Below are 25,875 nucleotides of genomic sequence, written 5' to 3'. Positions count from 1 at the left end.
AAAATAAAACTTTAGAAACAACTTTGTATAATAGGTGTGACAACTACCATATTAAGTAGAAGAAAATGAAAAAGTTCTGCAGGGCGAAATCAGAAGCACTTGCAATCATAACAGGAATACTGTTCGTGGTATTACATATATAAATAAATTAGCGGTACCCGACAGACGATGTCCTGGGTCACCTGGTCCACATTTTCGTCGATATCTCGAAAACGCCTTCACATATACAACTAGGTCACTCCCTTTTAAACGCCTTTTTTAATACCTTTAATTTGATACCCATATCGTACAAACACATTCTAGAGTCACCCCTGGGCAAACTTTATCGCGATATCTCGAAAAGGCTTCCACTTATAGAACTAAGGCCCAGTCCCTTTTAGAATACTCATTAACACCTTTTATTTGATACCAATATCGTACAAACACATTCTAAAGTCACCCCTGGTCCACCTTCATGGCTATATCTCGAAAAGGTGTCCACCTATAGAACTACGTCCCAGTCCCTTTTAAAATACTCTTTAATACCTTCCATTTGATACCCATGTCATACAAACAGATTCTAGAGTCACACCTGGTCCACCTTTATGGCTATATCTCGAAAAGGTGTCCACCTATAGAACTACGTCCCAGTCCCTTTTAAAATACTCTTTAATACCTACCATTTGATACCCATGTCATACAAACACATTCCAGATTTACCCGAGGTTCATTTTCCTACATTCCAAAAAACGTCACCCTTGGTCTACAATTTGGTCGATATTTCCCAAACGTATGTGATATGTAATTAAAAACCACTTATAAATCATATAAGAAACCAACGCATCTAAGCTCTCAGTTGAGTATGTAATGTTCGGTTACACCGGAACTTACCCTTCCTTACTTGTTTATACTAATTTTAAAACCACTAAATAATTTTACGCAATTTCTAAGATATATGGATTTTAATTTTAGTCCAGACATTGGACAAATATGATTTTTGATGAAAAGTTTAAAATTAAAACAAAAAAGTTTTACGTATCGACTTAAGCTTTTCTTAAACGAAGAGAGTCTTGATTAGTTTTGATTGAGATGTTTAGCAATGGCAATTTTAAACAATAATTACTGCTATTGAAATTTATACAGGTTGCGGTAGCATCCTACATTAAATGTTTTGTAACCAACGAGACATAAAAAAAGGCCACAATTTTGTTCCACGTCTCAAAAATTATTTTCTATTGCTATTTCTAAAATTTCCAAATCAAAATTTTCAAATCTTTTACGCTGATGAGGTCTATTTATATAAAGGAAGTATCTAAATTTTTTTAAAACATTTTTTTCATGCATTTAAGATACAAACACTCACATGCTTACCTTTAAAAGTTGCTTTGCACAGTAGCGACATCTTTTTACATGACTGTTTTTTACTATCACTTCTCCCCTTTCTTTACACTCCTCATTCTTCTCATCAGCAGCAGCAGTAGCTGCTACTGTGTGGACTTCTAAGGCTGCATCTTTTGCTGTCTCGTGCATTTTTATGCTGGCATCTGTTGGCTTCTTCTGGTTGAGAAAGTCTTTGATAATATCAGACGGCAGTAGCCAACCTTGTTTCGGCTTTATTTCGATGGCATATGTGTCGCCAATTAATTCCGCCTTTGATTGGAGTTTTTATTTGTTTTAAGTAACGTAATTTTCATATGGTCGATTTGTTGATATTTTTTGTTTTTGTTTTCCATTTTTATATGCCATGAAAAATATGTAAATAAGCGATTGTTAATTATCGGAGATTTTTGCAACTGCAGTGAAATGCACAATAACAAATTGAAAAAAAAAAAACAAGTAAGGAAGGCTAAGTTCGGGTGTAACCGAACAGTACATACTTAGTTGAGAGCTATGGAGACAACATAAGGGAAAATCACCATGTAGGAAAATGAACCTAGGGTAACCCTGGAATGTGTTTGTATGACATGGGTTTCAAATGGAAGGTATTAAAGAGTATTTTAAAAGGGAGTGGGCCTTAGTTCTATAGGTGGACGCCTTTTCGAGATATCGCCATTAAGGTGGACCAGGGGTGTCTCTAGAATTTGTTGGTACAATATGGGTATCAAATGAAAGGTGTTAATGAGTATTTTAAAAGGGAGTGGGCCTTAGTTCTATGGGTGGACGCCTTTTACAGATATCGCTATAAAGGTCGGCCAGGGGTGACTTTACGATATGGATACCAAATGAAAGGTGTTAATGAGTATTTTAAAAGGGAGTGGGCCTTAGTTCTATAGGTGGACGCCTTTTCGAGATATCGCCATTAAGGTGGACCAGGGGTGTCTCTAGAATTTGTTGGTACAATATGGGTATCAAATGAAAGGTGTTAATGAATATTTTAAAACGGAGTGGGCCTTAGTTCTATGGGTGGACGCCTTTTACAGATATCGCCATAAAGGTCGGCCAGGGGTGACTTTACGATATGGATATCAAATGAAAGGTGTTAATGAGTATTTTAAAAGGGAGTGGGCCTTAGTTCTATAGGCGGACGCCTTTTCGAGATATCGCCATAAAGGTGGACCAGGGGTGTCTCTAGAATTTGTTGGTACAATATGGGTATCAAATGAAAGGTGTTAATGAGTATTTTAAAAGGGCGTGGGCCTTAGTTCTATAGGTGGGCGCCTTTTGGAGATATCGCCATAAAGGTGGACCAGGGGTGTCTCTAGAATTTGTTTGTACGACATGGGTATCAAATGAAAGGTGTTAATGAGTATTTTAAAAGGGAGTGGGCCTTAGTTCTATAGGTGGACGCCTTTTCGGATATCGTTATAAAGGTGGACATGGGGTGACTCTATAATGTGTTTGTACGATATGGGTATCAAATTAAAGGTATTAATGAAGGTTTTAAAAAGGAGTGGTGGTAGTTGTATAGGTGAAGGCGTTTTCGAGATATCGACCAAAATGTGGACCAGGGAGACACAGAACATCATCTATCGGGTACCGCTAATTTATTTATATAAGTAATACCACGAACAGTATTCCTGCCAATATTCCAAGGGCTCTTGATTTCGCCCTGCAGAACTTTTTCATTTTCTTCTACTTAATATGGTAGGTGTCACACCCATTTTACAAAGTTTTTCTAAAGTTATATTTTGCATCAATAAACCAACCCAATTACCATGTTCATCCCTTTTTTCGTATTTGGTATAGAATTATGGCATTTTTTTAATTTTTCCTAATTTTCGATATCGAAAAAGTGGGTGTGGTCATAGTCGGATTTCGGCCATTTTTTTTACCAATAGTGAGTTCAGATAAGTACGTGAACTGAGTTTAGTAAAGATATATCGATTTTTGCTCAAGTTATCGTGTTAACGGCCGAGCGGAAGGACAGAAGGTCGACTGTGTATAAACACTGGGCGTGGCTTCAACCGATTTCGTCCATTTTAACAGAAAGTTGTTTTCTTCATAGAAGTTATGCCCCTACCAAATTTCACAAGGATTGGTAAATTTTTGTTCGACTTATGGCATTAAAAGTATCCTAGACAAATTAAATGATTATTTTTGTATTTTGCTGCACCATATCATTACTGGAGTTGAATATTGACATAATTTACTTATATACTGTGAAGATATTAACTTTTTTTTTTTTAGTTTGACTTAAAAAATTTTTTTTTTAAAGTGGGCATGGTCGTTCTCCGATTTTGCAAATTTTTATTAAGCATAGATATAGTAATAGGAGTAACGTTTCTGCCAAATTTAATCATGATATCTTCAACGACTGCCAAATTACAGCTTGCAAAACTTCTAAATTTTTTCTTTTAAAAGTGGGCGGTGCCACGCCCATTGTCCAAATCTTTACTAATTTTGTATTTTGCGTCATAAGTTCAACTCACCTGCCAAGTTTCATCGCTTTATCCGTCTTTGGTTGTGAATTATCGAACTTTTTCGATTTTTCGAAATTTTCGATATCGAAAAAGTGGGCGTGGTTATATTCCGATATCGTTCATTTTAAATAGCGATCTGAGATGAGTGCCCAGGAACCTGCATACCAAATTTCATCAAGATACCCCAAAATTTACTCAAGTTATCGTGTTAACGGACAGACGAACGGACGGACGGACAGACATGGCTCAATCAAATTTTTTTTCTATACTGATGATTTTGATATATGGAAGTCTATATCTATCTCGATTCCTTTATACCTGTACAACCAACCGTTATCCAATCAAAGTTAATATACTCTGTGAGCTCTGCTCAACTGAGTATAAAAACAATAAAGCATTTGCTAAAGAAGGAAGAAGGGTATTCATAAATTCCATTCACGTTTAACTGAATATATAAAATGGGAATTGCGGAGTTAGATTTGAAATAAAAAATCAGCTGAGCAGAACTCACAGAGTATATTAATTTTGTTCGCATAACGGTACCCCGTAACGGCATAAACTAATCGAGATATATATAGACTTCTATATATCAAAATGATCTGGGCGAAAAAAGAAATTCATTTAGCCATGTCCGTCCGTGCGTCTGTCCGTACGATACCTTGAGTAAATTTTGAGGTATCTTAATGAAATTTGGTATTTGGCACTCATCTCAGATCGCTATGTAAAATGAACGAATTCGGACTAAAACCACGTCCACTTTTTCGATATCGAAAACTTCGAAAATCTGAAAAAGTGCGGGTACTACATTACCAAAGACGGTTAAAGCGATGCCACTTAGTAGGTGGGTTGACCTTATGACGCAGAAAAGAAAATTAGTAAAATTTTGGACAATGGGCATGGCACCGCCCATTTTTAAAAGAAGGTAATTAAAAAGTTTTGCAAGCTGTAATTTGGCAGCTGAGTATGTAATATTCGGTTACACCCGAACTTAGCCTTCTTTACTTGTTTTTTATTTCAAATGGGTTGCAAGGTTGTACAAATCTGAGGAAGTAAATATAAAAGAATATGGTGGTAACCTCACTTAGAAATATTTTTGTTGAGAAACCAAGAGATGCCATATTAGCATATCTCATTTAACATGAACTCAAGAAGGCTCTGTAAAAAGGGTTTACTGTGAAACTTCAGGAATGGACAGTCGAACAGTACCTGCGAAATCGGTTCATGCGCCCCTGAAATAACAAAACTTCAATATAAGATTTTCCGTTCCATAGGACTCATTGGCATTGAGAAAAATTCGGGTGTGCGTTTGTACCCTGGTTCTTGAATTACAGCTCGGAAAGCCTAAGGGCACCATGAGATGTCATTTCCTTGAAAAAAAAGCTAAGGTTCGGTCAAAGTAATCCCATTCAACTCTATGCTCTATATATTCTTCAGCTTGAGAAGCACTCTTAGATATTTTACACCACCAGAAAGAATTAGCTCTTGGCCAACAAAAAAAATTCAAATTATAACTTAGTACCATTTGCGAAGAGCAGTAGCTCTGTCTTTAAGGAGTTCACGCAGGGTTTAGGGATATCCACCCTTTCATTGAGCTTCCTGAGTGATACCCCTAAGCCAATATACACATCAGGGATGACCAGATACAAATACGCTTGAGTTGCGGATTTGTAACAAATCACCGCATTTCATTGTGCGGCAACCTCGCTAGGTCCCAGCTTAACGTGTATCGTTTTGAACCGCATAACCTACGGCTCCCTCTATGTTGTAGAATGGAGCCAGGGTAAACTATTTGATTTCACCTTGTGATCACTTAATGTGGCGAAGTTTTGGTTTAGCCGCCCTTGAGGTAAGCACGTTGGGTTGCAGACAGCGCCGATGTATTACACCTAATGCGAATGTGGCCGTCAAATAAGTCTTTTAAACGTGCTTGAAACAAGAAGATGTAATGGGCTCTTTATAACCTTTTTTTGTTACTTTTGGAACATTATCCTACTCGCATTTGGGGCCACATCATGCAGGGTTGAATAGGGATACATTCTTACCTGGGTATCCACAACGTACAGAGTCAGTAAGGCATTTAAATGCTTTAATACTATTGAATGCTCAAAGTAAGAATTGGTTCGTTGAGGAAGGACGCTCATGCAGTAACTCTATTTACACACTATTGGCTCACAACAACATCCCTTTGGGTCCCAACAATAAGTGAGAATATAAAAAAAAAAAAAAAAAAAAATGATGCCAATATCAAATTTCAAATAGTTATATTGTCACCGATATTGACATTATGACCACTCTGCTATAATGAAATGGTCATAAAGTCAACTCACATAAATGTACCTTATGGCCATTTTAAGTGGTCATAAGACTAATTGACCTTGTTACAATTTGAAGTTGGCATAAGGTCAACTGATGTTATGGCCGTTGACTTTATGTCACCCCACTGAAATTACTTGATCAGCCACAGAATAATTCAACCTCTTGGAAATTTTAGTACCGTAATCGGTAGAAGGTAAAATTTTATAGATAAAAGATGGTTTTCGTTTGAACTTTGTGGAAAGTGACCTCTTAAAGCTCTTTGTAAGACCAGCATTTAAAAAAAAATCATAATGTGCCATTAAGGTAACTCAAACAAAGTAATATTTATACATATATGTATGTTAGGTGTATATCCTTTCAAACCTTTCTGTAAATACTCCATAAAGACTTTGTTGTGCACCTGTGCTATCGCTTATTTTTTATTTTCTCGAAAATATTCCAAATTTTTTTGAGGTAGGAGCCAGCTTACTGAATGAAATACTAATAAAATTCTAGTAAAACACTCGATGCAAATAAAAAAAAGAAACATATATAGAAATTCTTCTAAACCGAGTTAGCGATAAATTTTTGTGTAAAAATCTTTCCTTTTAAGTTTTATTGCTGTTTTTGCTCCCAATTTTTACTATATTTTGTTTACTGCTTTTAAAAAGACAAAAACCACATCGATGATTTATTGCCGCTGTTGCATGACCAAGCATGCATCAATGGCGCAATAAAGGAGCCGAAATTGTTGTTATTTTAGTATAAGCAGGTAGAAAAAACAAAACGACTGCAGCTAAAAAGCAACAAAAGTTATCAAAAAGTCGTATTTATAACCAATATCCACATAGTGAATGAATTTAGCACCTACACAAACTACTACTAGCACAAAGTATATACAGGGTGGTGTGAAAGTAGGAAAAGTGGAAAACTGTTTGATGGAATTGTAAGATCATAAATGCAACCATGTCAACTAATTAATAGAATACGCAAAAATACATCATTGTAAAGTAAGAAACGAGAAGATGGTGGACTTCCGGTTCATTATTGGATTGACGACTGAAGAATAAAGTATTAAGATAGTTAATCCGGACGTTTCTGCTGTTTTATTAACCATCGAAGGTAGAACTTACATCTCAGGTGTGGGGTACGAGCCTCGCGCACTATTATAAACAACTATTTTGTAAAATGGATGCTCGAGAAGGCATTATCAAAGTTTTAACTGAAAATAATGTGGATTTCCCTCTTACTGCCAACATTATACAATTACGCAGATTACTGCAAAATATAGTTGGCGTGAGAGAAAATAGCTCCGCAAATACGATGAATACCACTCCGAACACAAATATATTGGAGAACATTCCGGACGAAATGATTGAGATAAACGCTGCCGTTTTTATTGATTCTACTGCCGCCACTGCCGTCTATTCTGCTGCCGCTACCGTCTGCTCTGCCGCCACTGCCGTCACCGCCGTTCATACTGCCGTTCCAACTGCGTCTACTAATATTTTGCTTGAATTCAATTCAACACTTGCCGTTCACGATGTTTTTGCTGCCGTCTATTCTGCTGCCGCTACCGTCTGCTCTGCCGGCACTACCGTCACCGCCGTTCATACAGCCGCCACTGTCGTTCCAACTGTCTTTACTACCGAAGTTTTGGTTGAATTCAATTCAATACCTGCCGTTCACGATGCTTTTGCTGCCGCCACTACCGTCACCGCCGTTCATACTGCCGCCACTGCCGTTCCAACTGCGTCTACTACTGATATTTTGGTTGAATTCAATTCAACACTTGCCGTTCACGACGTTTTTGCTACTGCCACTGCCGTCTATTCTGCTGCCGCTACCGTCTGCTCTGCCGTCACCGCCGTTCAATACAAAATGAGTTCATAGAAATCTGTGCAAGTCAAGTAATTAGAAAGATAGAAGGCGAGAGAAAGTCAAGTATTACACAGTAATAGTGGATGCGACCCCTGATTCGGAGCATATTGAGCAGACTGTTTTTATATTGCGTTATGTTTTATTATACAGGGACTCCGGAAAATGGAATATCTAAGAACGCTTCTTAGAGTTTGTCGATTGTAACGCAAAAACAGGAGAAGCTATCGCTAAGCTGATTCGCAGCACTCTAAAAAAGCACAATATTCCATTGGATGACTGCCGTGGGCAAGGGTATGATAATGGCTGTAATATGAGCGGTCATTACAAAGGAGCACAGAGTCATATCCTGAGAGATAACTCCCTGGCAATATTTGCACCTTGTGCTTGTCGTAGTTTAAATTTATGTGGAGTGCAAGCTGCTGAATGTTGTGCATAAGTCATCACATTTTTCGGTATTACGCAGAAATTGTATAATATCTTTAGCGCAAGCCCTCAGAGATGGGAAATTCTCAAGGAAAAAACGAACTGCTCCTTGCACAGCATGTCACAAACATCTGCTCGTGTGGATAGTGTGAAACCTTTCGCAACTCACATTCCCCAAGAAAGCTATTGATGAAATCAAGCTTTTGAATCTGAGTTCAGAAACAGTAACGGATTTGGAAGGTATTGAAGCATACATGGGGAAATTTGAGTGTATCCTCTTAGCCTCCATTTGGCTCAAAGTGTTGACGGTAATCAACCATCGAAATCTGGTACTGCAAGCTAGAAATGCCACACTGAACCTGGAAATAGAAAATATACGTAGCCTGATTGATGAGTTTAAGAAGTTCAGGGATCAATGGTCGAACATACTTCAAGAATGTAAGGTTCTGGCAGGGAGTATAGGAGTTGTGAATACCTTCGCAGAGAAAAGAAGGAAGATAAGAAAGCACCAGTTCGATGAATTACCTGGCGAATCACCTGAGTGTGATTTCAAAACTCAATTTAAACAGCAAGTTTTTTACGTTCTTTTGGACTGCTTGATTGGTAACATGACAAGACGTTTCGAAGCCGCAAATGACATTGCGATTAAATTTAGTATTTTGTGGAAGTATCAGGATCTGACGGAAGAAGATCTCAGAGAAAAAGCAGCGGCATTCTGCACGATTTATGGTATCGATATTTCTACGGATCTAATAGATGAAATCATTCATCGCAAAGCTATCCACTTAGCAAATTTGGGATGTGATTCGCTGCCACCATTTCAACTTCTGAAGAAATTTCATTACTTGAAGAACATCTGCATAGCATTAGGAATATTTTGCACACTTCCAGTCAGTGTGGCTGAAGGGGAGCGTTCTTTTAGTCTATTGTCTCGCGTGAAAATTTGTTTACGTTCTACTATGAGCCACAATCGCTTGACAAGCCTTTGTCCCCTATTTCCCCCCCCCCCCCCCTCCGCGCCTGTTTTTACATTCGAAATTTTGAATGAGTTTGACGTACTCACATTTTAGTTTTCCCTTCATAATAAAAATACAATAAAATTAACGAATGTAATAAATGAATAGACGATAAAATTCAACGTCATTATAAATTATTTTAAATTTTAAATTATAACATTTTCATGTACAAGCAATTTTCAGAGATTGTATGCTGTCATATTTATTTAATACTGCTTGAAATATTTATTTACTGCTTTCTTGGTTAGGAAATTTAAGATACTCCAAATATAAAACAAATTTTAAATCTTGTTTTATCTTTAAATTTGAGCTTCTAATGTTTAATTTGTAAGTTAATGAGTAAATTGGTGTCGCAGAAATTTACTGGCATAAAATTTGTTAAAAGGCAGTTAGTGAACTTTACTGCCTTCTTCCTATTTATAGACGGCAGTATGGAGTAAATCAGCCTCCTTGATGAAGGTGTGAAGCATAGAACCGCGTAGGAGAATTAAAAAAACCTATTTTTTAAAAAGCAATTTTTTTCCAACATAAATTTACTCAATCCTTAACTTATAAAACACCCTGTATAAACACAAGTACGGATGCAGTATTGAGTATGGTATGCGAATAATTTCATGCAGCAGCAATAACAAGAGCACACCTGAACACCGTCATAATTCATCTAATGGCAATACTGCCAAACTCACCTGCAAATTGGAAAGTAAAATATCGAATGCTATTGGTAAGCGAGTAGCATCTGGCAGCAACAAACCGAATTCCCCACAAAATTCTTTATCCCGACGATGAGCTGCAAAAACAGGCAAAGAGTACACACAGCCAACAACAACAGCAGTAGCACCAACAGCAGCAGCGGCAGCGTCACAAAAGCCAAAGCCAAAATGGTTTAATAGCATACCGGAAGATGTTGCAGCATACGGGGTAGGAAGTCATCACAAACCGAAAGTAGCAGTAAAAGAAACATAAAAATTGAAATGAGAGGTAAAGCAATAAATGAAAAAATATAAAAAAACAAATTCTAATAGCTAAAAATGCAGAAATTTATGGTGACAAATAGTAAATAGTGGTAAAGTGTTTTATAGCGATTCGAGTTGTTTGAAACACAATTGGTTGCGATTTGGGTACCAAATGTGGGATACCGAATATTTTTGAGAGAACAAGAGTATATTCTTTACCACAGCATACTGCTTTCTTCTTAAACTAGCCGGGAGAGCTTTCATAAAAAATCCTTCCATTAAAAAGCAATATAATGAGATAGATATGACTTTGTCCCCGGACTTAGCTTGACTGATAAATTAGCTGAAACGCTTAGTTATAAAATAGAACAGATGACCTTGCTTTGTCTGGTTTAAATGAAAACAAGGCAGCTAGTAACGTGCACTAAAAACGATACCAAAAAGGTTGTGCGAAGTTATTTGGTCAAAACAGTAATATACAATAGCCCGCTAATCGAAATGACTACATTCTAAATACAGATCTTGATGCAGGGAAATTCGACAGGATGAAAGGATATTTCTGGAAGCGTGAGTACCCAGTCTTCAAAATTCAAGTCAGCTATGCTTCTTTGGACTGAGTAGGCAATTGAAAAGTAAATTTCTCTCTCGACGAACAAAAATCACCCTCTCAATCATATCTGTGTCGATGTATGGCTCGGAATTATCTACGGTGTCGAGAGAAGATGAGATGGCTCTTTGAGTGTTCGAGAGAAAATGCGGAGAGTATCGAAGGAGGTATAATGATAAGCTGTATGAGCCTTACGCATAAATGAAGATATTGCAGTGAACAAAAGCTTAAAGGCATCTCTGACTAGGTCATGTAATGCGATGGGTGTAAACGTAAAAGGTTTCATTCGAAGATGCAGTTTTAAAACAGAGGAAGGGGGACACTTGGGAGAGACATTTGGAGGAAGGCTTGATCTAACTTGCTACTTCCAATTGGCGTCAGTTTTCACGAAACAGGAATAGGTTGCTTAGGCAGTTAAGCGCCATTTAATGATGATGCAGTCTGATATGCAGCTTTCGCTCAAGATTTAGTTTCGCGTCCGACTGAGAAAGAAATTCTCATTTTAAAGGGTAACGATTTTTATTTTGATGCCATCTTCAGTATCAGTTTCGTATTCTATTTCTCCGTTCTGGCTTCGTATTGGTTTCGGGTTCAGCTTAAGCTTTGGTTCCGGTTACGGTATAACTTTTGGATCCAGTTTGGCTTATTTTTCCTTTAGATTCGGGTTTAAGTGCTCAGTTTGGTCCAATTTAGATCTAGGTTTCGATCACGGATTTGTTATGGATTCGGTTTCGGTTCTGGCTTCTGTATGAGTTCAGTTCTCAATTTGGATCCTGGTTTGGTATCACTCTAGGTTTCGGATTTTGGCTAGGGCTTCGCTGTCACTTCAGGGCTTTGGACTTTCTGTCCCAGAGTCGAGTTTGGTCCAGTTTTGTTTCATTCCGCTTAACTACTTCCCTTTCCTTACTTATTTTATTTTTCCTTCGTTTCTTTTCATTTCACTTCCTTTAATTTTTTACCTTTTATTACTTTTTCTTTTCTTTTCCTCTCTCTTCTTTCCCTATCTTCACCTTTCTTTTCCGTTACTTCCAGTTAGTCTTCATCAAGCAATTTGCGAAAGAGTTTTCTTCCCTACCAGACTGTTGAAAAAATGTGCTCAAAGAAATCCGAGTAAGTTTTGTCTGTAGTCCTAGACTTCGGCAGAAGAACCGACTACTTCCCCCCACCCTCCCTCTTCATCCCTGTATAAGGAGATTGTTAGTATACACTGCTGTGGAAGCATCGGTGCATTAGCGGAATGATCTTTAAATACATCCGTAAGTAAGTAGTAACAATGCTGATTTGTATGGCCTGAGAAGGAATCTCATTCCTTTCCTATGCAAGCATGAGCAAAATGTTAGGGTATTCGCAATCATCCAGGTTGCTCCACAGCTAGTTACTTGCCCTTATAGTTTATACCTAGATTACTATCAGCAGATAACCCAGCGGTATTCGCGCGGCGCTGTCCACCTCGTTTACATCCCTTTCGGAACGTTTCATGAGTATCTCATCAGTAAATTCATTCCCATCAATAGCGCTGTTCCCACCGGGGCCAAAGCATAAGAACTAACACATGCTTACCCCGAAGGCAAATTCCTGATTTCCTCATGGTTGGAGAAAAAATCATTGCATTTTTACCGTGTGTCTTGATCCAAGTACTGAATTTTTCGGGATCGATATTAAAAGCCTTAGCAAAAGGTGATTGACTACAGGCTAGAGGTTAAAGAATTAGGCATTTTTTTAAAATATTGCACAATATGGACGAATTTGTTTTATGGTCACCAATTCATAAAGGAGGCAGCATAACATGGCAACACAATGTACAACAACAGTTTTATCGATAATGAATTATTGCGTTGTAACCGCATATAACCCCTTCAGCTACATAAACGCCAGCGCATTTCTTTCTATTCCACTAAGTCGCATCAAAATCATAAGCCAACCACTCTCTCACAGCTTGCCTTACTCACAGCCATCTGCTACAAGTCATTGTTCAGTTCGGAGGTATTAAAATGCTTAATACTTCAGCTGGAAATAGATGGAATGGATGCTGAGCAAAACCAAATGACATCTACAGGCATACCCCATACTTTATTAAATATGTATAAGATATCTTATGAAATTTAGACTGCTGTGAAGAGTTCGTTAGCGGAGAGATGAAGAAGATTCAATATGCTACAGGAAATTGTTCACACTCTCGACTTTACAACTACTACTTCCAGTTCGTATAATCCAGACACTGTGATGGTATATGCGCTGGGTGCATATACGAATTTTATGATCGTTTTCATTCTCATACAACAAGAAAGCGAAAAATGGAATGCTCACACTTATGTAAGCGGAAGTTATAGCCAAAATGCAATGCAATGAATGTCAAAAATGATAGCTAAAGCGGTGTGGCGGTGACAAACAAGCAAGCGGAATACAACAATAAAAAATGCAAATATGTAAAGTAAAATTGTTACTACTTACTGGCAATGTGGTCCCATTACCGTTTGATGGCTAACAATTTAGAGGAAATTGAAAAAGTGTATTACTTTTACTCCAATGATGTTGCATAAAATTCAAAAATAGCAAATAAATGTCAAACGATTTCCAGTGGAGACGAGATACTAAAAACGGATAGTTTAGAGATCTTTAAGAAACATTGAGTATATTTATGTTTAATATATGTATCGGTGACCACTAGCTAGCACGACACTTAAAAAAGTGGCAATACAAGATATTGCATACTATTGGAAATGGGTGTCGATATTTTCAGATTTCGTTATGAGGACGCAAACAAAAACTTTACTTAAATGTTTGCTTATTTATTTACTACCAAACACGCTCGGCGATTACTTGATTTATATGTTATCGGTTCGATTACTGAACGGTCTAATAAATACCCAAATATTCTTAAATTCTTAAATTGCGCTACTTATATACTATGCAGTTGGTTCGTCATTATCTCTCATGGTCTAGACCAGCGGTCATCATTTAGTGAGCTAATTATTGGCACCACTTCACACGTACTATTATTCCCTTTCGTCTTTAGTAGTCGCTTAACAAGCAAAATCAACATTCGGTGAGGCTATTGTGTATTTCAGCATTTACGAAAAGATATTTTGCAAACAAACGTTCATGTGTTCTTGGTTTAATCTTAACAATTTATTTTGTTTAAATTTTTCCTTTTTCAAGCAATAGATAAAGAAGCTTTTGCGTGTTAACAAACATGCGTGCAAGTTAACGGCAGCCTCCACACCCAAACCTTACCAGAACTGTAAACAAAAGTGATCTTTCCAATCAATTCATGCTGCGAACTGAAATCGCTTATTAAGTAAGCACAAGTTCGCCTCTTTGTTATTGCAGCTGCAAATGGTAAACAATTTGATCTTGAATCAATGATTCAAGCTACCCAAAAATAGTTTTATGATTCATATTTGTTATTTTAAGAATACAAAGTATACTGTGTTGTTTACTTGATCAAATACTGGCGCATCTATTCAGATGTAGCTTAACTAGAGTCTTGATGGAATTTTCCATCCAAAAGAAATTGATATCTTTGATTGATATCTTTATTTCAAGGCCAATGTATTTCACAACATGATGAAATTAGAATGTAAGCAAGTTTTGTAATCCTATAAATAAGAGTAAATTGCAAAAAAAGTTTTACTTTTTGAGTAACCGTCAACATACATACTTGGATAAACTCGGCCTCAAGGCCTAAAATAAAAAAAATATTTTTTAAAAGGTTGAGCCACAGGCTACAACCTTAATTTGCATACGTTCTACGTCATTGATTTTTCATCAACAACTAAACCACTACCAATAAAATCCCCGACACATAAGCAGTTTTTCATATAGATGAGTTTAACACACGCTTATGCATTATGAGTAGATTGCACATATTTTTATGGAGAACGGTAGATTGAGCGACTGGTGCCATCTTATATGAGAAAGTAGCCAACTCTCAAATTTTGTTACAAGCAAACTATAAGACATTTACTTTGGCTAAGGGTGCTGGCATACCTTGCAAGTGTAATTATTTTTCCCATTCGTTGGTAACTTTTCTAACATAATAAACTGCAATTATAACAAATGAATACAACACAAAATATGTTAGCAAGTATTTTTGTTGTATAGGGAGAATGTTTACAACAGTGCTTCGCGAAATTTTGTATGTGAATGGGCAATGCGAAGTGAACTTCAATTGCCAAGTCTGAAGTTCCTTCATATTTACAAACGCAACATCTTTGTTGATTGTGGCGATGTTATTGGAATGCATAAGCTTCTGTTAAACGCATCTAAATGAAAAATGTCATTATGCCGCGGCCTTAAGATGATTTTAGTTTTACTCACACAGTCACAGTTTTCACTTTGGGGCCCCTGGTCTAGACTTTTCGCCAACAGCCTTCCTGAACGGTTACTTATTAACTGCTAATTTTGTTGTGTCTCATAATCGTTCTGGCTATATACCTTTGTGTGTGTAGTTTATCTAACGCCGTTTTAAGCTGACCGCGCTCGTACTTGCTATGTAGTTCTATATATTCAGTATTATGCAGGATAGATTGTCCTTGCTTACTTAAGCTACTTAACTTTAATGTGCCCTGCAGAAATTTACGGAATCTTGGTGTTTTTCATGTTGGAGTTAACAGAACAGTCTATGGCGCTAACGCTCCCTTGAATAGATCTATTTCTCAAATTTATTTAGATTTAACGTATACCAAATCGGTTATACAGTTCAAACTAAAAACATATTTTTTAAGTAATACTTAATTTGCATTAGTTGTACTATATTCTTAAGTATCTGCTGTATACAAGGGCGTATCCAGCCTTTCGCAAAGGGGGGACCATTTTTTTTTTTAATTTCAGATTATATATAGCGTATTTATAAGTATAAAGGGTAACGACGTCTAGGTAAAAGCGAAGCCTGCTTTATAGACCCATCTGTGAGCTCTAGCAGTCCGTTAAAATTTTTATTTATTTATCAAGAACTCCCTAAAATATCTACCATGTCTAGGATTTGGCAATTCAAAATTTTGTTGAATTAGATAGATTAATTTAATAGTCAGTTTAAGGTGTAATTACTTTAGAAATGTGATCCCCCAAGTGAGTTTCAGATTCAACAAAATTGTATTTTTCTACATACTTTATTTAGTTACAGAGATGTATTTTAAATTGCATTAGTCATTCTCTGAGTATTAGAAAACCTGCGAAGTAAGTATAATTCTTCGAGGATTTATTGTAAATTCATCTAAAATTAGATATTTTAACTCCGTATCATTTTCCGCTACCAATTTTCTGTGAGCGCTCAGCATACATAAACCCTTGAAAAAAAATAAATTAAAATACAATAAATATATTTAAAAAAAAAAACCTTATTTACCATTAAGGCGAGATTCTGCCATTGTTTTTCTCAACCACGTCTTCACCCTCCTTAGAGTGCTGAAGGAGCGTTCCACAGTTGCGGTTGTGCAGGGCATTGCAAGCAGAATTTCAAGTGCTTATCTTAGTTTTGGATGGAATGCTCTTTTCTCGAAGACACATACAAGATCTGTTGATCCCTGATTTTGGCAAGCCCTGTACCACATTTCCAGTTCATTATCAATACCATATAAATTATAAAAAACCTTGGCATCGGCAAGTTTGCTTTCAATGTCCTTAAAACTCATATTTTCATTTTATTCAAAGTTATTTATCATTTTAGTTACTTTATTAGTAAGAAAATGTAAGTATTATGTATGTGTATGTAACAATAATACAAATATAACATTCGACAATCTGCTTAAATTTAGATGCATTTCACACACTATTCTATGAGTGTTGTTTAAGGAGCCTGCCTATCTATACGAAAGACTTCAGCTAGCACGGTCCGTGCGATCATCTCAACTACTGCACACAAGATTTGGCTCACGAATTTCTGAGCGTCAATTTTTTGTTATAACAGTACGTCTCTGGAATGTTTTGCCTTTGGAGATCAGAAGCATTTCTAACATAATGCACTTCAAAAGGAAACTATTGAGTCATCTTGCTTAGCATGTTGAAATACTTTTCTCTCCTTTCAAATCTTAAATCTATATTTTTCTCTGTACAATTTTTACATAAACACATTTAATATTAAGTTACTTTAACACCAAACACTGTAAATAAAACTTATGGTTGTTGTGTTTGGAATTTATAAAATAAATATATAAATATAAATGTAGTTATTAATAAATTTATGTAAATAAATATTATTAAGCTCATAATTTGAAAAAAAGGTGAGGAACTAAAAACCTTTTATGTTGTTGATGTTTAACTTTCAGTTTTGTGTTCTTAGTTCGCGAAGGGTTGGGCAACTCAAACTTAAAAATCAATGTTCTCAATTACAAATGACGCTTTTGAAATTTCATTTACCGTTTTCTGATTTACAACCGACTATTCTCATATCGAAGCGATACTTTCGCATTTACAATTGACTATTCTGAATTCCATATAACGCTTTCGAATTAACATTTAACGCTTTCTAATTTACAACTGACTAATCTCTTTTACAATTTACATATCTCGCTTTCTCATTTTCAAGTAATTATTCTCATTTTCAAATGACGCTTTGTCATTTTCAAATGACGCTTTCTCATTGGGATATAAAATTTTCTAACAAAATTAGGGAGGCTCGAAATTCATTTCAGACCTATGGACAATGTACTCAGTATGACCCATAGATTCAGAAACTGGATGTGACTTTTTAACAATAAATTTGACCCACCTTAATGAACAGAGTCCAATTCAATGTGCGGCGGCAAGGCAATCTCTGTTGAACTTTTTGAAGCTCCTTCGAAAAAAAAATATTCCCTCCATTATCAACAGTAAAATTGGACTCTGGGAGGCTTTTTCAAATGGGTTTAGATGGGTTCATTTATCAAAGCAATGACATCCGTCAGAAAAAATGGTAGACAGTCAGGCAAAGCGACATTTTCACATTATAGGTTTAATGACTACCTCCGAATCGGATGCGCGGGGCAGCTGCTAGCCACACTTGTACCAACAGCGCTAAAGACTGAGCAATATGTGTTTAAAATAAGTAATCAATGGCTGCGACTGTCTCAGAATAACCTACGACTGAACGGGTGAAGAACATGTTTCAGAAGTTTGCAAAGGGGACACTTGACATTTCCTAGGACATCCCAATGTTAAAAGAGTCAGCTGAAAATACTGCGACAGATATGAGTTTGCTACGCGCTAAGCCGTTTTTATATATACACATGATTTTGTTGTAGTACCACTTCATAGTGCTGGTAACGGTTCGATAACGGGTTCATACAGCGTAAGATTTAATCGGGCCAATGACATTTCTTAAGCTATGGGATCCTTACCGCCTTACTCGGACGGCAGTAGGAATTATCTAGGTGTCAGTGACAATTGATACATGTTTTGCTGTTGTTTCAGTAGAGTATAGAGTTTTTCCTCTGTATATGTGGCGATTTATGTCTGATGGTTTTACGGGTGGCAGCTGGAAGACAATTTACCGAGGTTTTTGGGATATCGTTGAAGACCAACCTATACTCTGCCAATTAAAACCAATGTGTTGAGTGTGCACGAGCAGGCAGATTGCGGTTAGACTACAGTTGAACAACGCTGGTACCTTTCGTGCTGTTGTCTGATTAGGGGGAAAGGGCTTTCGATATTAAGAAAATAAATAGCTTGCGATCCATCTTAGTATCGAAGAAAGCGGAGTTCTTTCAAGATCTTTATATCATTTCATAGGGCTTATGCTAGGGGAAATGTTTGTATTATCGTAGTCCAGGCATAAACTTTATAGAATAGAATTCAATATTTACAATAAATATAAAAATTAGGTGAAAACGCGATGAGAGGGAGCAAAAAAGCCAAATATAAACAAGTAAGAACGGGACTGTCTTCGGCTGTGCCGAAGACTTCATACCTTTCATGAATGGGGCTGAACAATAATCTTATCCCGTTCGTAATCTCCGAATAATCGGATGTATAAGATAAGAAATATATAGTGAACAGATCTACATACCTTAACGATTTTTAAGATAAATATAAAATAAAAAACAGGTAGGTACTTTGTGTGAGGATGCAAAGTTTCAGTTTTTTTGTGGTCTGCGTGTAAAAACTATGACTACGAATTACGTATTTCAAAAATATATGACGAAAACGTAACTATTTGATGAAATTTGATGAATTTTGAAGATTCTAGCCGTAAAAAAGGGGTCAAAATGACAGTTTATATGAAGTATATAATATATATACGACCGATCTCTATGATTTTTTCAGACAACAATATATGCTATATACGTAAGCATTTTGCGAAATTTGAAGCTTCTAACTGTTAAAACGGGGCAGAAATTGCGCAAAGTTTCTTATCTGAACAATCGGTTGTATGAGATATATACTATGTGTACCACCGATCTCAATGATTTTTTCAGACATCAATATATGCTATACACGTAAGCAGTTGGTGAAATTTGAAGCTTCTAGCTGTTAAAATGGGGCCGAAATCGTAAAAAAAATATATATATACTATATATATATACTATATATACCATCATATATATATTATATATATCACCGATCTCTATGATTTTTTGACACAACAATACATACTATATACGTAAGCAATCGGTGAAATTTGAAGCTTATAACTGTTAAAATGGGGAAGAAATTGCGCAAAGTTTTTTATCTGAACAATCGGTTGTATGGGATATATACTATATATACCACCGGTATCTATGATTTTCTCAGACAACAATATATGCTATACACGTAAGCATTTGGTGAAATTTGAACATATCTAAACGATTTTTAAGATAAATATAAAATAAAAAATAGGTAGGTAATCTGTGTGAGGATGCAAAGCTTCACGTTTTTTGTGGTCTGCATGTAAAAACTATGGCTACGAATCACGTATTTCAAAAATATATGACGTAAACGTAACTATTTGATGAATCTTGAAGCTTCTAGCCGTAAAAAAGGGGTCAATATGACAGTTTATATGAAGTATATAATATATATACCACCGATCTCTATGAATTTTTCAGACAACAATATATGCTATATACGAAAGCATTTTGTGAAATTTGAAGCTTCTAGCTGTTAAAATGGGGTAGAAATTGCGAAAAGTTTCTTATCTGAACAATCGGTTGTATGAGATATATACTATATATAGAACCGATCTCTATGATTTTTTCAGACAACAATATATGCTATATACGTAAGCAATCAGTGAAATTTGAAGCTTATAGCTGTTAAAATGGGGTAGAAATTGCGAAAAGTTTCTTATCTGAACAATCGGTTGTATGAGATATATACTATATATACAACCGATCTCTATGATTTTTTCAGACAACAATATATGCTATATACGTAAGCAATCGGTGAAATTTGAAGCTTATAGCTGTTAAAATGGGGTAGAAATTACGAAAAGTTTCTTATCTGAACAATCGGTTGTATGAGATATATACTATATATACAACCGATCTCTATGATTTTTTCAGACAACAATATATGCTATATAAGTAAATATTCGGTGAAATTTGAAGCTTCTAGCTGTTAAAATGGGGCTAAAATTTGCGAAAATATATATATATATACTATATATATATACTATATATACCACCATATATATACTATATATACCACCGATTTTTATGATTTTTTCAGACAACAATATATGCTATATACATACGTAAGCATTCGCTGAAATTTGAAGCCTCTAGCTCTTAAAATAGGGCAGTAATTACGAAAAGTTCCTTATCTGAACAATCGGTTGTGGGGGATATATACTATATATATGACCGATCTCATAAATTTTTTCAGGCAACAATATGTTCAATATACGAAAGTATATGGTGAAGTTTGAAGCTTCAATCTGTTAAATTGGGTAAGATATTACAAAAATCCTCTTTTTCTGAAAAATCGGTTGTATGGAGGATATATGCTATAGTGGTCCGATCCGGTCGGTTCCGACAAATGTCTAATCGGACACCCAAATACACCTGCTCACCAAATTTTATCAAGATATCTCAAAAATTGAGGGACTAGTTTGCATACAAACAGACAAACGGACAGACGGACAGACGGACATGGCTAAAACAACTCAGCTCTTCAACCTGATTATTTCGGTATACTTAATGGTGGGTCTATCTATTTTCCTTTAAGGACTTACAATTTTCGGTTTCGTGACGAAATTAATATACCATTTCATTTTCATGAAAGGTATAAAAAAGAGGGAAATAGGAACAGAGAGAGGGGAGAAGTGAAAAGAAAGGATGAGATGAAAAAGAATGGCAAATTAAAAGGACAAAAAGAGGGAAGCGGAAGAACAATTAAGGAGTACAAAAATTGAAAGGAACAAGAGTGCTGCAAGGAGGGCGTGAGAGGAGTGGAAGATAAAGAGGTCATAGAGGAGTGAAGGATAAAGAGGTTAGAGAAGGGGAACGGAGGATGGAATCTGTAAAGCGGTGGGAAGGAGAGGGTGTGGTCGAAAGCAAGAGATAAGAGGGTAAAGGGGAAGGAAAAGTGAAAGCTAGAAGTGGCAGAAGAAATGTGGAAAATTAAGGAGGCATTTAAAGGATAGAAAGGGTCGAAAAAAGGGATGGAAAAGCCCGGAAGTAAAATAAAAGGAACAGGGAGGGGAAAGTGAAAGGAAAGAATAAAGGAGAATGAGCAGAGGAGTTATAAATTAAGGACTTAATTAAAAGGATAAAGGCAGTTTGAAAGAGAGGGATGGAAGAAACCAAAAGAGGAGGGAAAGACCGAAAGTGAATCAAAAAAGATGAGCAAAAAGGAAAGAAAAAGTAAAAGAGAGGAGCAAAAGAGGAGTGTAAAAGTCAGGAGGCACTTAAGAGGATAGAAGCAGAAATGGTGGATGGAAGGAAAAGAGGACAATTGAATAAGGAAAGAAACCGAAGAAGTAGTATGCAGTACAGTTACAAAAGAAAGGAAGAGGAAGATTAGAGGATTATTGACGTGATATTGTGTTTTTTGTTCAGCATCACAATTACAATCACTAACATCGACAAGACGCATTCAGAGTTCGTTCGAGTTAACAAACTTCAAATAGACAAGTTCGGTTTACTTAACTCGTTTAAACTAATTTGGATGCATACTTCATGTCCTATGCACACTTAAATTATAATTTAGCATTTCTTAGCATATCTTCCAAATTATTTAAACAAAACACCAAGATGTAAGTCTAAATCGTTTCCAAACCCTTGCACTTTTATCACACCACTAACTCTTTCTCTCTCACTTCACATCCGCTTGAATCTTACCTGGACGATCTTTCTGAATCCGCTCATTTATCCAACGTATGTCCTCATCTTTATGTAAACGTACAATCGCTGGCTCGAATACATATTCATTACCAAGTAACTTTCGTATTACCTCGATGTAAGCCACAAAATCCTCCATTGTCAAGTCTGCAATTTTGGTTTAAAAATTTGAAATAAATTAGCCAACAATAAAATGACCAACAGCAAATGAAAACTATGCGCAAGCAGTCAAAAGTATTTATGTACATAGATATGCAGGTTGGCCATAACAGTTGAGCACACGAGCAGACAAACAACAAATCTGGCACGGAAAATGGAAATAGCTGATGCTACCGTTTGGGCAGACAAACTGGCAAAATGGCAAACGAAGAAGGCAATGGAATTTTATATCAAATAAATGAAATAAACACATTTCAGCAGTGTTTTGTGCCAAGCCTTATGCCAACAAACATTTTGACAGAGTTAGTTACAAAGCAGCAAACAGTAGCTCACCAGAAAACAAAAAATTAAAATAATAACAAGTAAAGAAGGCTAAGTTCGGGTGTAACCGAACATTATATACTCAGCTGAGAGTTTTGGAGACAAAATAAGGGAAAACCACCATTTAGCAAAATGAACCTTAGGTAACCCTGGAATGTGTTTGTCTGACATGGGTAACAAATGGAAGGTATTAAAGAGTATTTTAAAAGGGAGTCGGCTATAGTTCTATATGTTTACGCCATTTCGGGATATCGTCATAAAGCTGGACCAGGGGTGACTCTAGAATGTGTTTGTACGATATGGGTATCAAATGAAAGGTGTTAGTGAGTATTTTAAAAGGGATTGGGCCTTAGTTCTATAGGTGGACGCCTTTTCGAGATATCGCCATAAAGGTGGACCAGGGGTGACTATAGAATGCGTTTGTACGATATGAGTATCAAATGAAAGGTGTTAGTGAGTATTTTAAAAGGGATTGGGCCTTAGTTCTATAGGTGGACGCATTTTCCAGATATCTCCATAAAGGTGGATCAGGGGTGACTCCAGAATGTGTTTCTACGATATGGGTATCAAATGAAAGGTGTTAGTGAGTATTTTAAAAGGGATTGGGCCTTAGTTCTATAGGTGGACGCCTTTTCGAGATATCGCCATAAAGGTGGACCAGGGGTGACTCTAGAATGTGTTTGTACGATATGGGAATCAAACGAAAGGTTTTAATGAGTATTTTAAAAGGGAGTGGGCCTTAGTTCTATAGGTGAACGCCTTTTCGAGATATCGCCATGAAGGTGGACCAGGGGTGACTCTAGAAGGTGTTTGTACGATATGGGTATCAAATGAAAGGTATTAATGAGGGTTTTAAAAAGGAGTGGCCCATAGTTGTATATGTGAAGGCGTTTTCGAGCTATCGACCAAAATGTGGACCAGGGTGACCCAGAACATCATCTGTCGGGTACCGCTAATTTATTTATATATGTAATACCACGAACAGTATTCCTGCCAAGATTCCAAGGGCTTTTGATTTCGCCCTGCAGATCATTTTCTTCTACTTAATATGGTACGTGTCACACCCATTTTACAAAGTTTTTTTCTAAAGTTATATTTTGCTTTAATAAACCAATCCAATCACCATGTTTCATCCCTCTTTTCGTATTTGGTATAGAATTATGGCATTTTTCGAAATTTTCGATATCAAAAAAATGGGCGTGGTCATAGTTGGATTTCGCCCATTTTTAATACCAAGATAAAGTGAGTTAAGATAAGCACGTGAACTAAGTTTAGTAAAGATATATCGATTTTTGTTCAAGTGATCGTGTTAACGGCCGAACGGAAGGACAGACGGTCGACTGTGTATAAAAACTGGGCGTGGCTTCAAACCGATTTCGCCCATATTCACAGAAAACAGTTATCGTCATAGAATCTATGCCCCTACCAAATATCACAAGGATTGGTAAATTTTTGCTCGACTTATGGCATTAAAAGTATTCTAGACAAATTAAGCAGAAAGGGCGGATCCACGCCCATTTTGAAATTTTCATTTATTTTTCAATTTTGTTGCACCATATCATTACTGGAGTTGAATGTTGACATAATTTACTTATATACTGTAAAGATATAAAATTTTTTGTTAAAATTTGACTTTAAAAAAAATATTTTTAAAGTGGGCGTGTTCTTTTTATTTAGCATATATATAGTAACAGTAGTAACGTTCCTGCCAAACTTCATCATGATATCTTCAACGACCCAAATTCCAGATTGCAAAACTTTTAAATTACCTTCTTTTAAAAGTGGGCGGTGCCACGCCCATTGTCCAAAATTTTACTAATTTTCTGTTCTGCGTCATAAGATCAACCCACCTACCAAGTTTCATCGCTTTACCCTTCTTTGGTAATAAATTATCGCACTTTTTCGGTTTTTCGAAATTTTCAATATCGAAAAAGTGGGCGTGGTTATAGTCCGATATCGTTCTTTTTAAATAGCGATCTGAGATGAGTGCCCAGGAACCGACATACCAAATTTCATCAGAATACCTCAAAAATTTACTCAAGTTATCGTGTTAACGGACAGACGGACAGAAGGACGGATATGGATCAATAAAATTTTTTTTTCGATACTGATTATTTTGATATATGGAAGTCTATATCTATCTCGATTCATTTATACCTGTACAAACAACCGTTATCCAATCAAAGTTAATATACTCTGTGTGCAAAGCACGCTGAGTATAAAAATAACAATAACAATGTGATTGGTAGCAAATGCCAAAATGTTGTTGCTATAGCTCAACCCACACAATACTACGTACACCTGTGCTCAAAATAATAACAATGGCTTATAAGTAATATAATTAGTTAAGCTAAATCCACTTAATCATTTTAGCGTAGTGGCCGTAGAGTACTAGATCGACAATCTAGGAACGATTTGCTATGACCACGTCACAAATTCTAGGATATACAACCCCAACTTCTAGCTCCCTAAGGAATTTAAGTCGACAGAGCCGTGTCTGTTAAAAACGTACTATGGACATATTTATAATTCGTTTCGTGTAGGTTGGGACAATAGAGATGGAGGAGCTGAGTTGTTATAATGCTTTGTATTGCGCTCAGTAACCTCTTGACTCAGTGAATGATGTGTTTTTTGAGGTACATATATGCAAATTCGCCTTCAAAAACTGGCGAACAACCAGCACAATTCATAATGGGAGTTTATATATTAAATACTGCAGTTAAGTCTTAAGAGAGAGTGAAATTCAAAAGTAATCTGGGCCTTTGGATAATACTTCTCTCTGTCGATTTCTCTTCATCTGGCTTTTCTATGCACTTTTACTTGCGCTCTCACACTATGTTAGGTCTTTATTAACCGGCCTGTTCAACCTAACACTTTCGTTAGCCCTTTTCCTCCTTCTCCTAAATCGTCCTTCGGTCTTCCTTTCCTTTTTCCTTTACTTTCATTTCCTCTGGTTTTTCGTTGTCCTATCTCTTTAACTTCCCTTTCTTTCTTTTCTTTTCCTAATTCTTTTTCTTTCCCATATTTCACTTTTCGTTTGCATATATCATCGTTTTTGTTTTGTCTTATTTTCGTCCTTATTCTTTTCATCCTCCGTTTCGATTTCTGACGTTCTGTCCAACTCCTTTCATTTCCCTAACT

The 25,875-nt window shown here is 36.3% G+C and overlaps 1 protein-coding gene across 6 annotated transcripts in view; it reads right to left on the bottom strand.

Moving 5' to 3' along the window:
* Ipk1 (Inositol phosphate kinase 1) overlaps positions 1-25,875 on the bottom strand; it is a 397,587-nt gene that overhangs the window by 13,646 nt on the left and 358,066 nt on the right. For 3 of the 6 annotated variants that reach the window (XM_067775279.1, XM_067775278.1, XM_067775277.1), the window contains 3 exons: positions 22,255-22,401; positions 10,141-10,241; positions 1,351-1,629 (listed from right to left, as the gene is read on the bottom strand). In XM_067775279.1, coding sequence (XP_067631380.1) covers positions 1,351-1,629; positions 10,141-10,241; positions 22,255-22,401 — 527 coding nt within the window. The remainder of the gene's footprint in view (positions 1-1,350; positions 1,630-10,140; positions 10,242-22,254; positions 22,402-25,875) is intronic. The other 3 variants (XM_067775281.1, XM_067775282.1, XM_067775283.1) reach the window with 3 other exon arrangements.

This window comes from Eurosta solidaginis, chromosome 3 (genome assembly GCF_040869045.1).
Source record: "Eurosta solidaginis isolate ZX-2024a chromosome 3, ASM4086904v1, whole genome shotgun sequence".
In the NCBI taxonomy this organism is placed as follows: domain Eukaryota; kingdom Metazoa; phylum Arthropoda; class Insecta; order Diptera; family Tephritidae; genus Eurosta; species Eurosta solidaginis.
The sequence above is the reverse complement of the archived record's forward strand: the minus strand, read 5'-3'. Positions and strand labels throughout refer to the sequence as shown.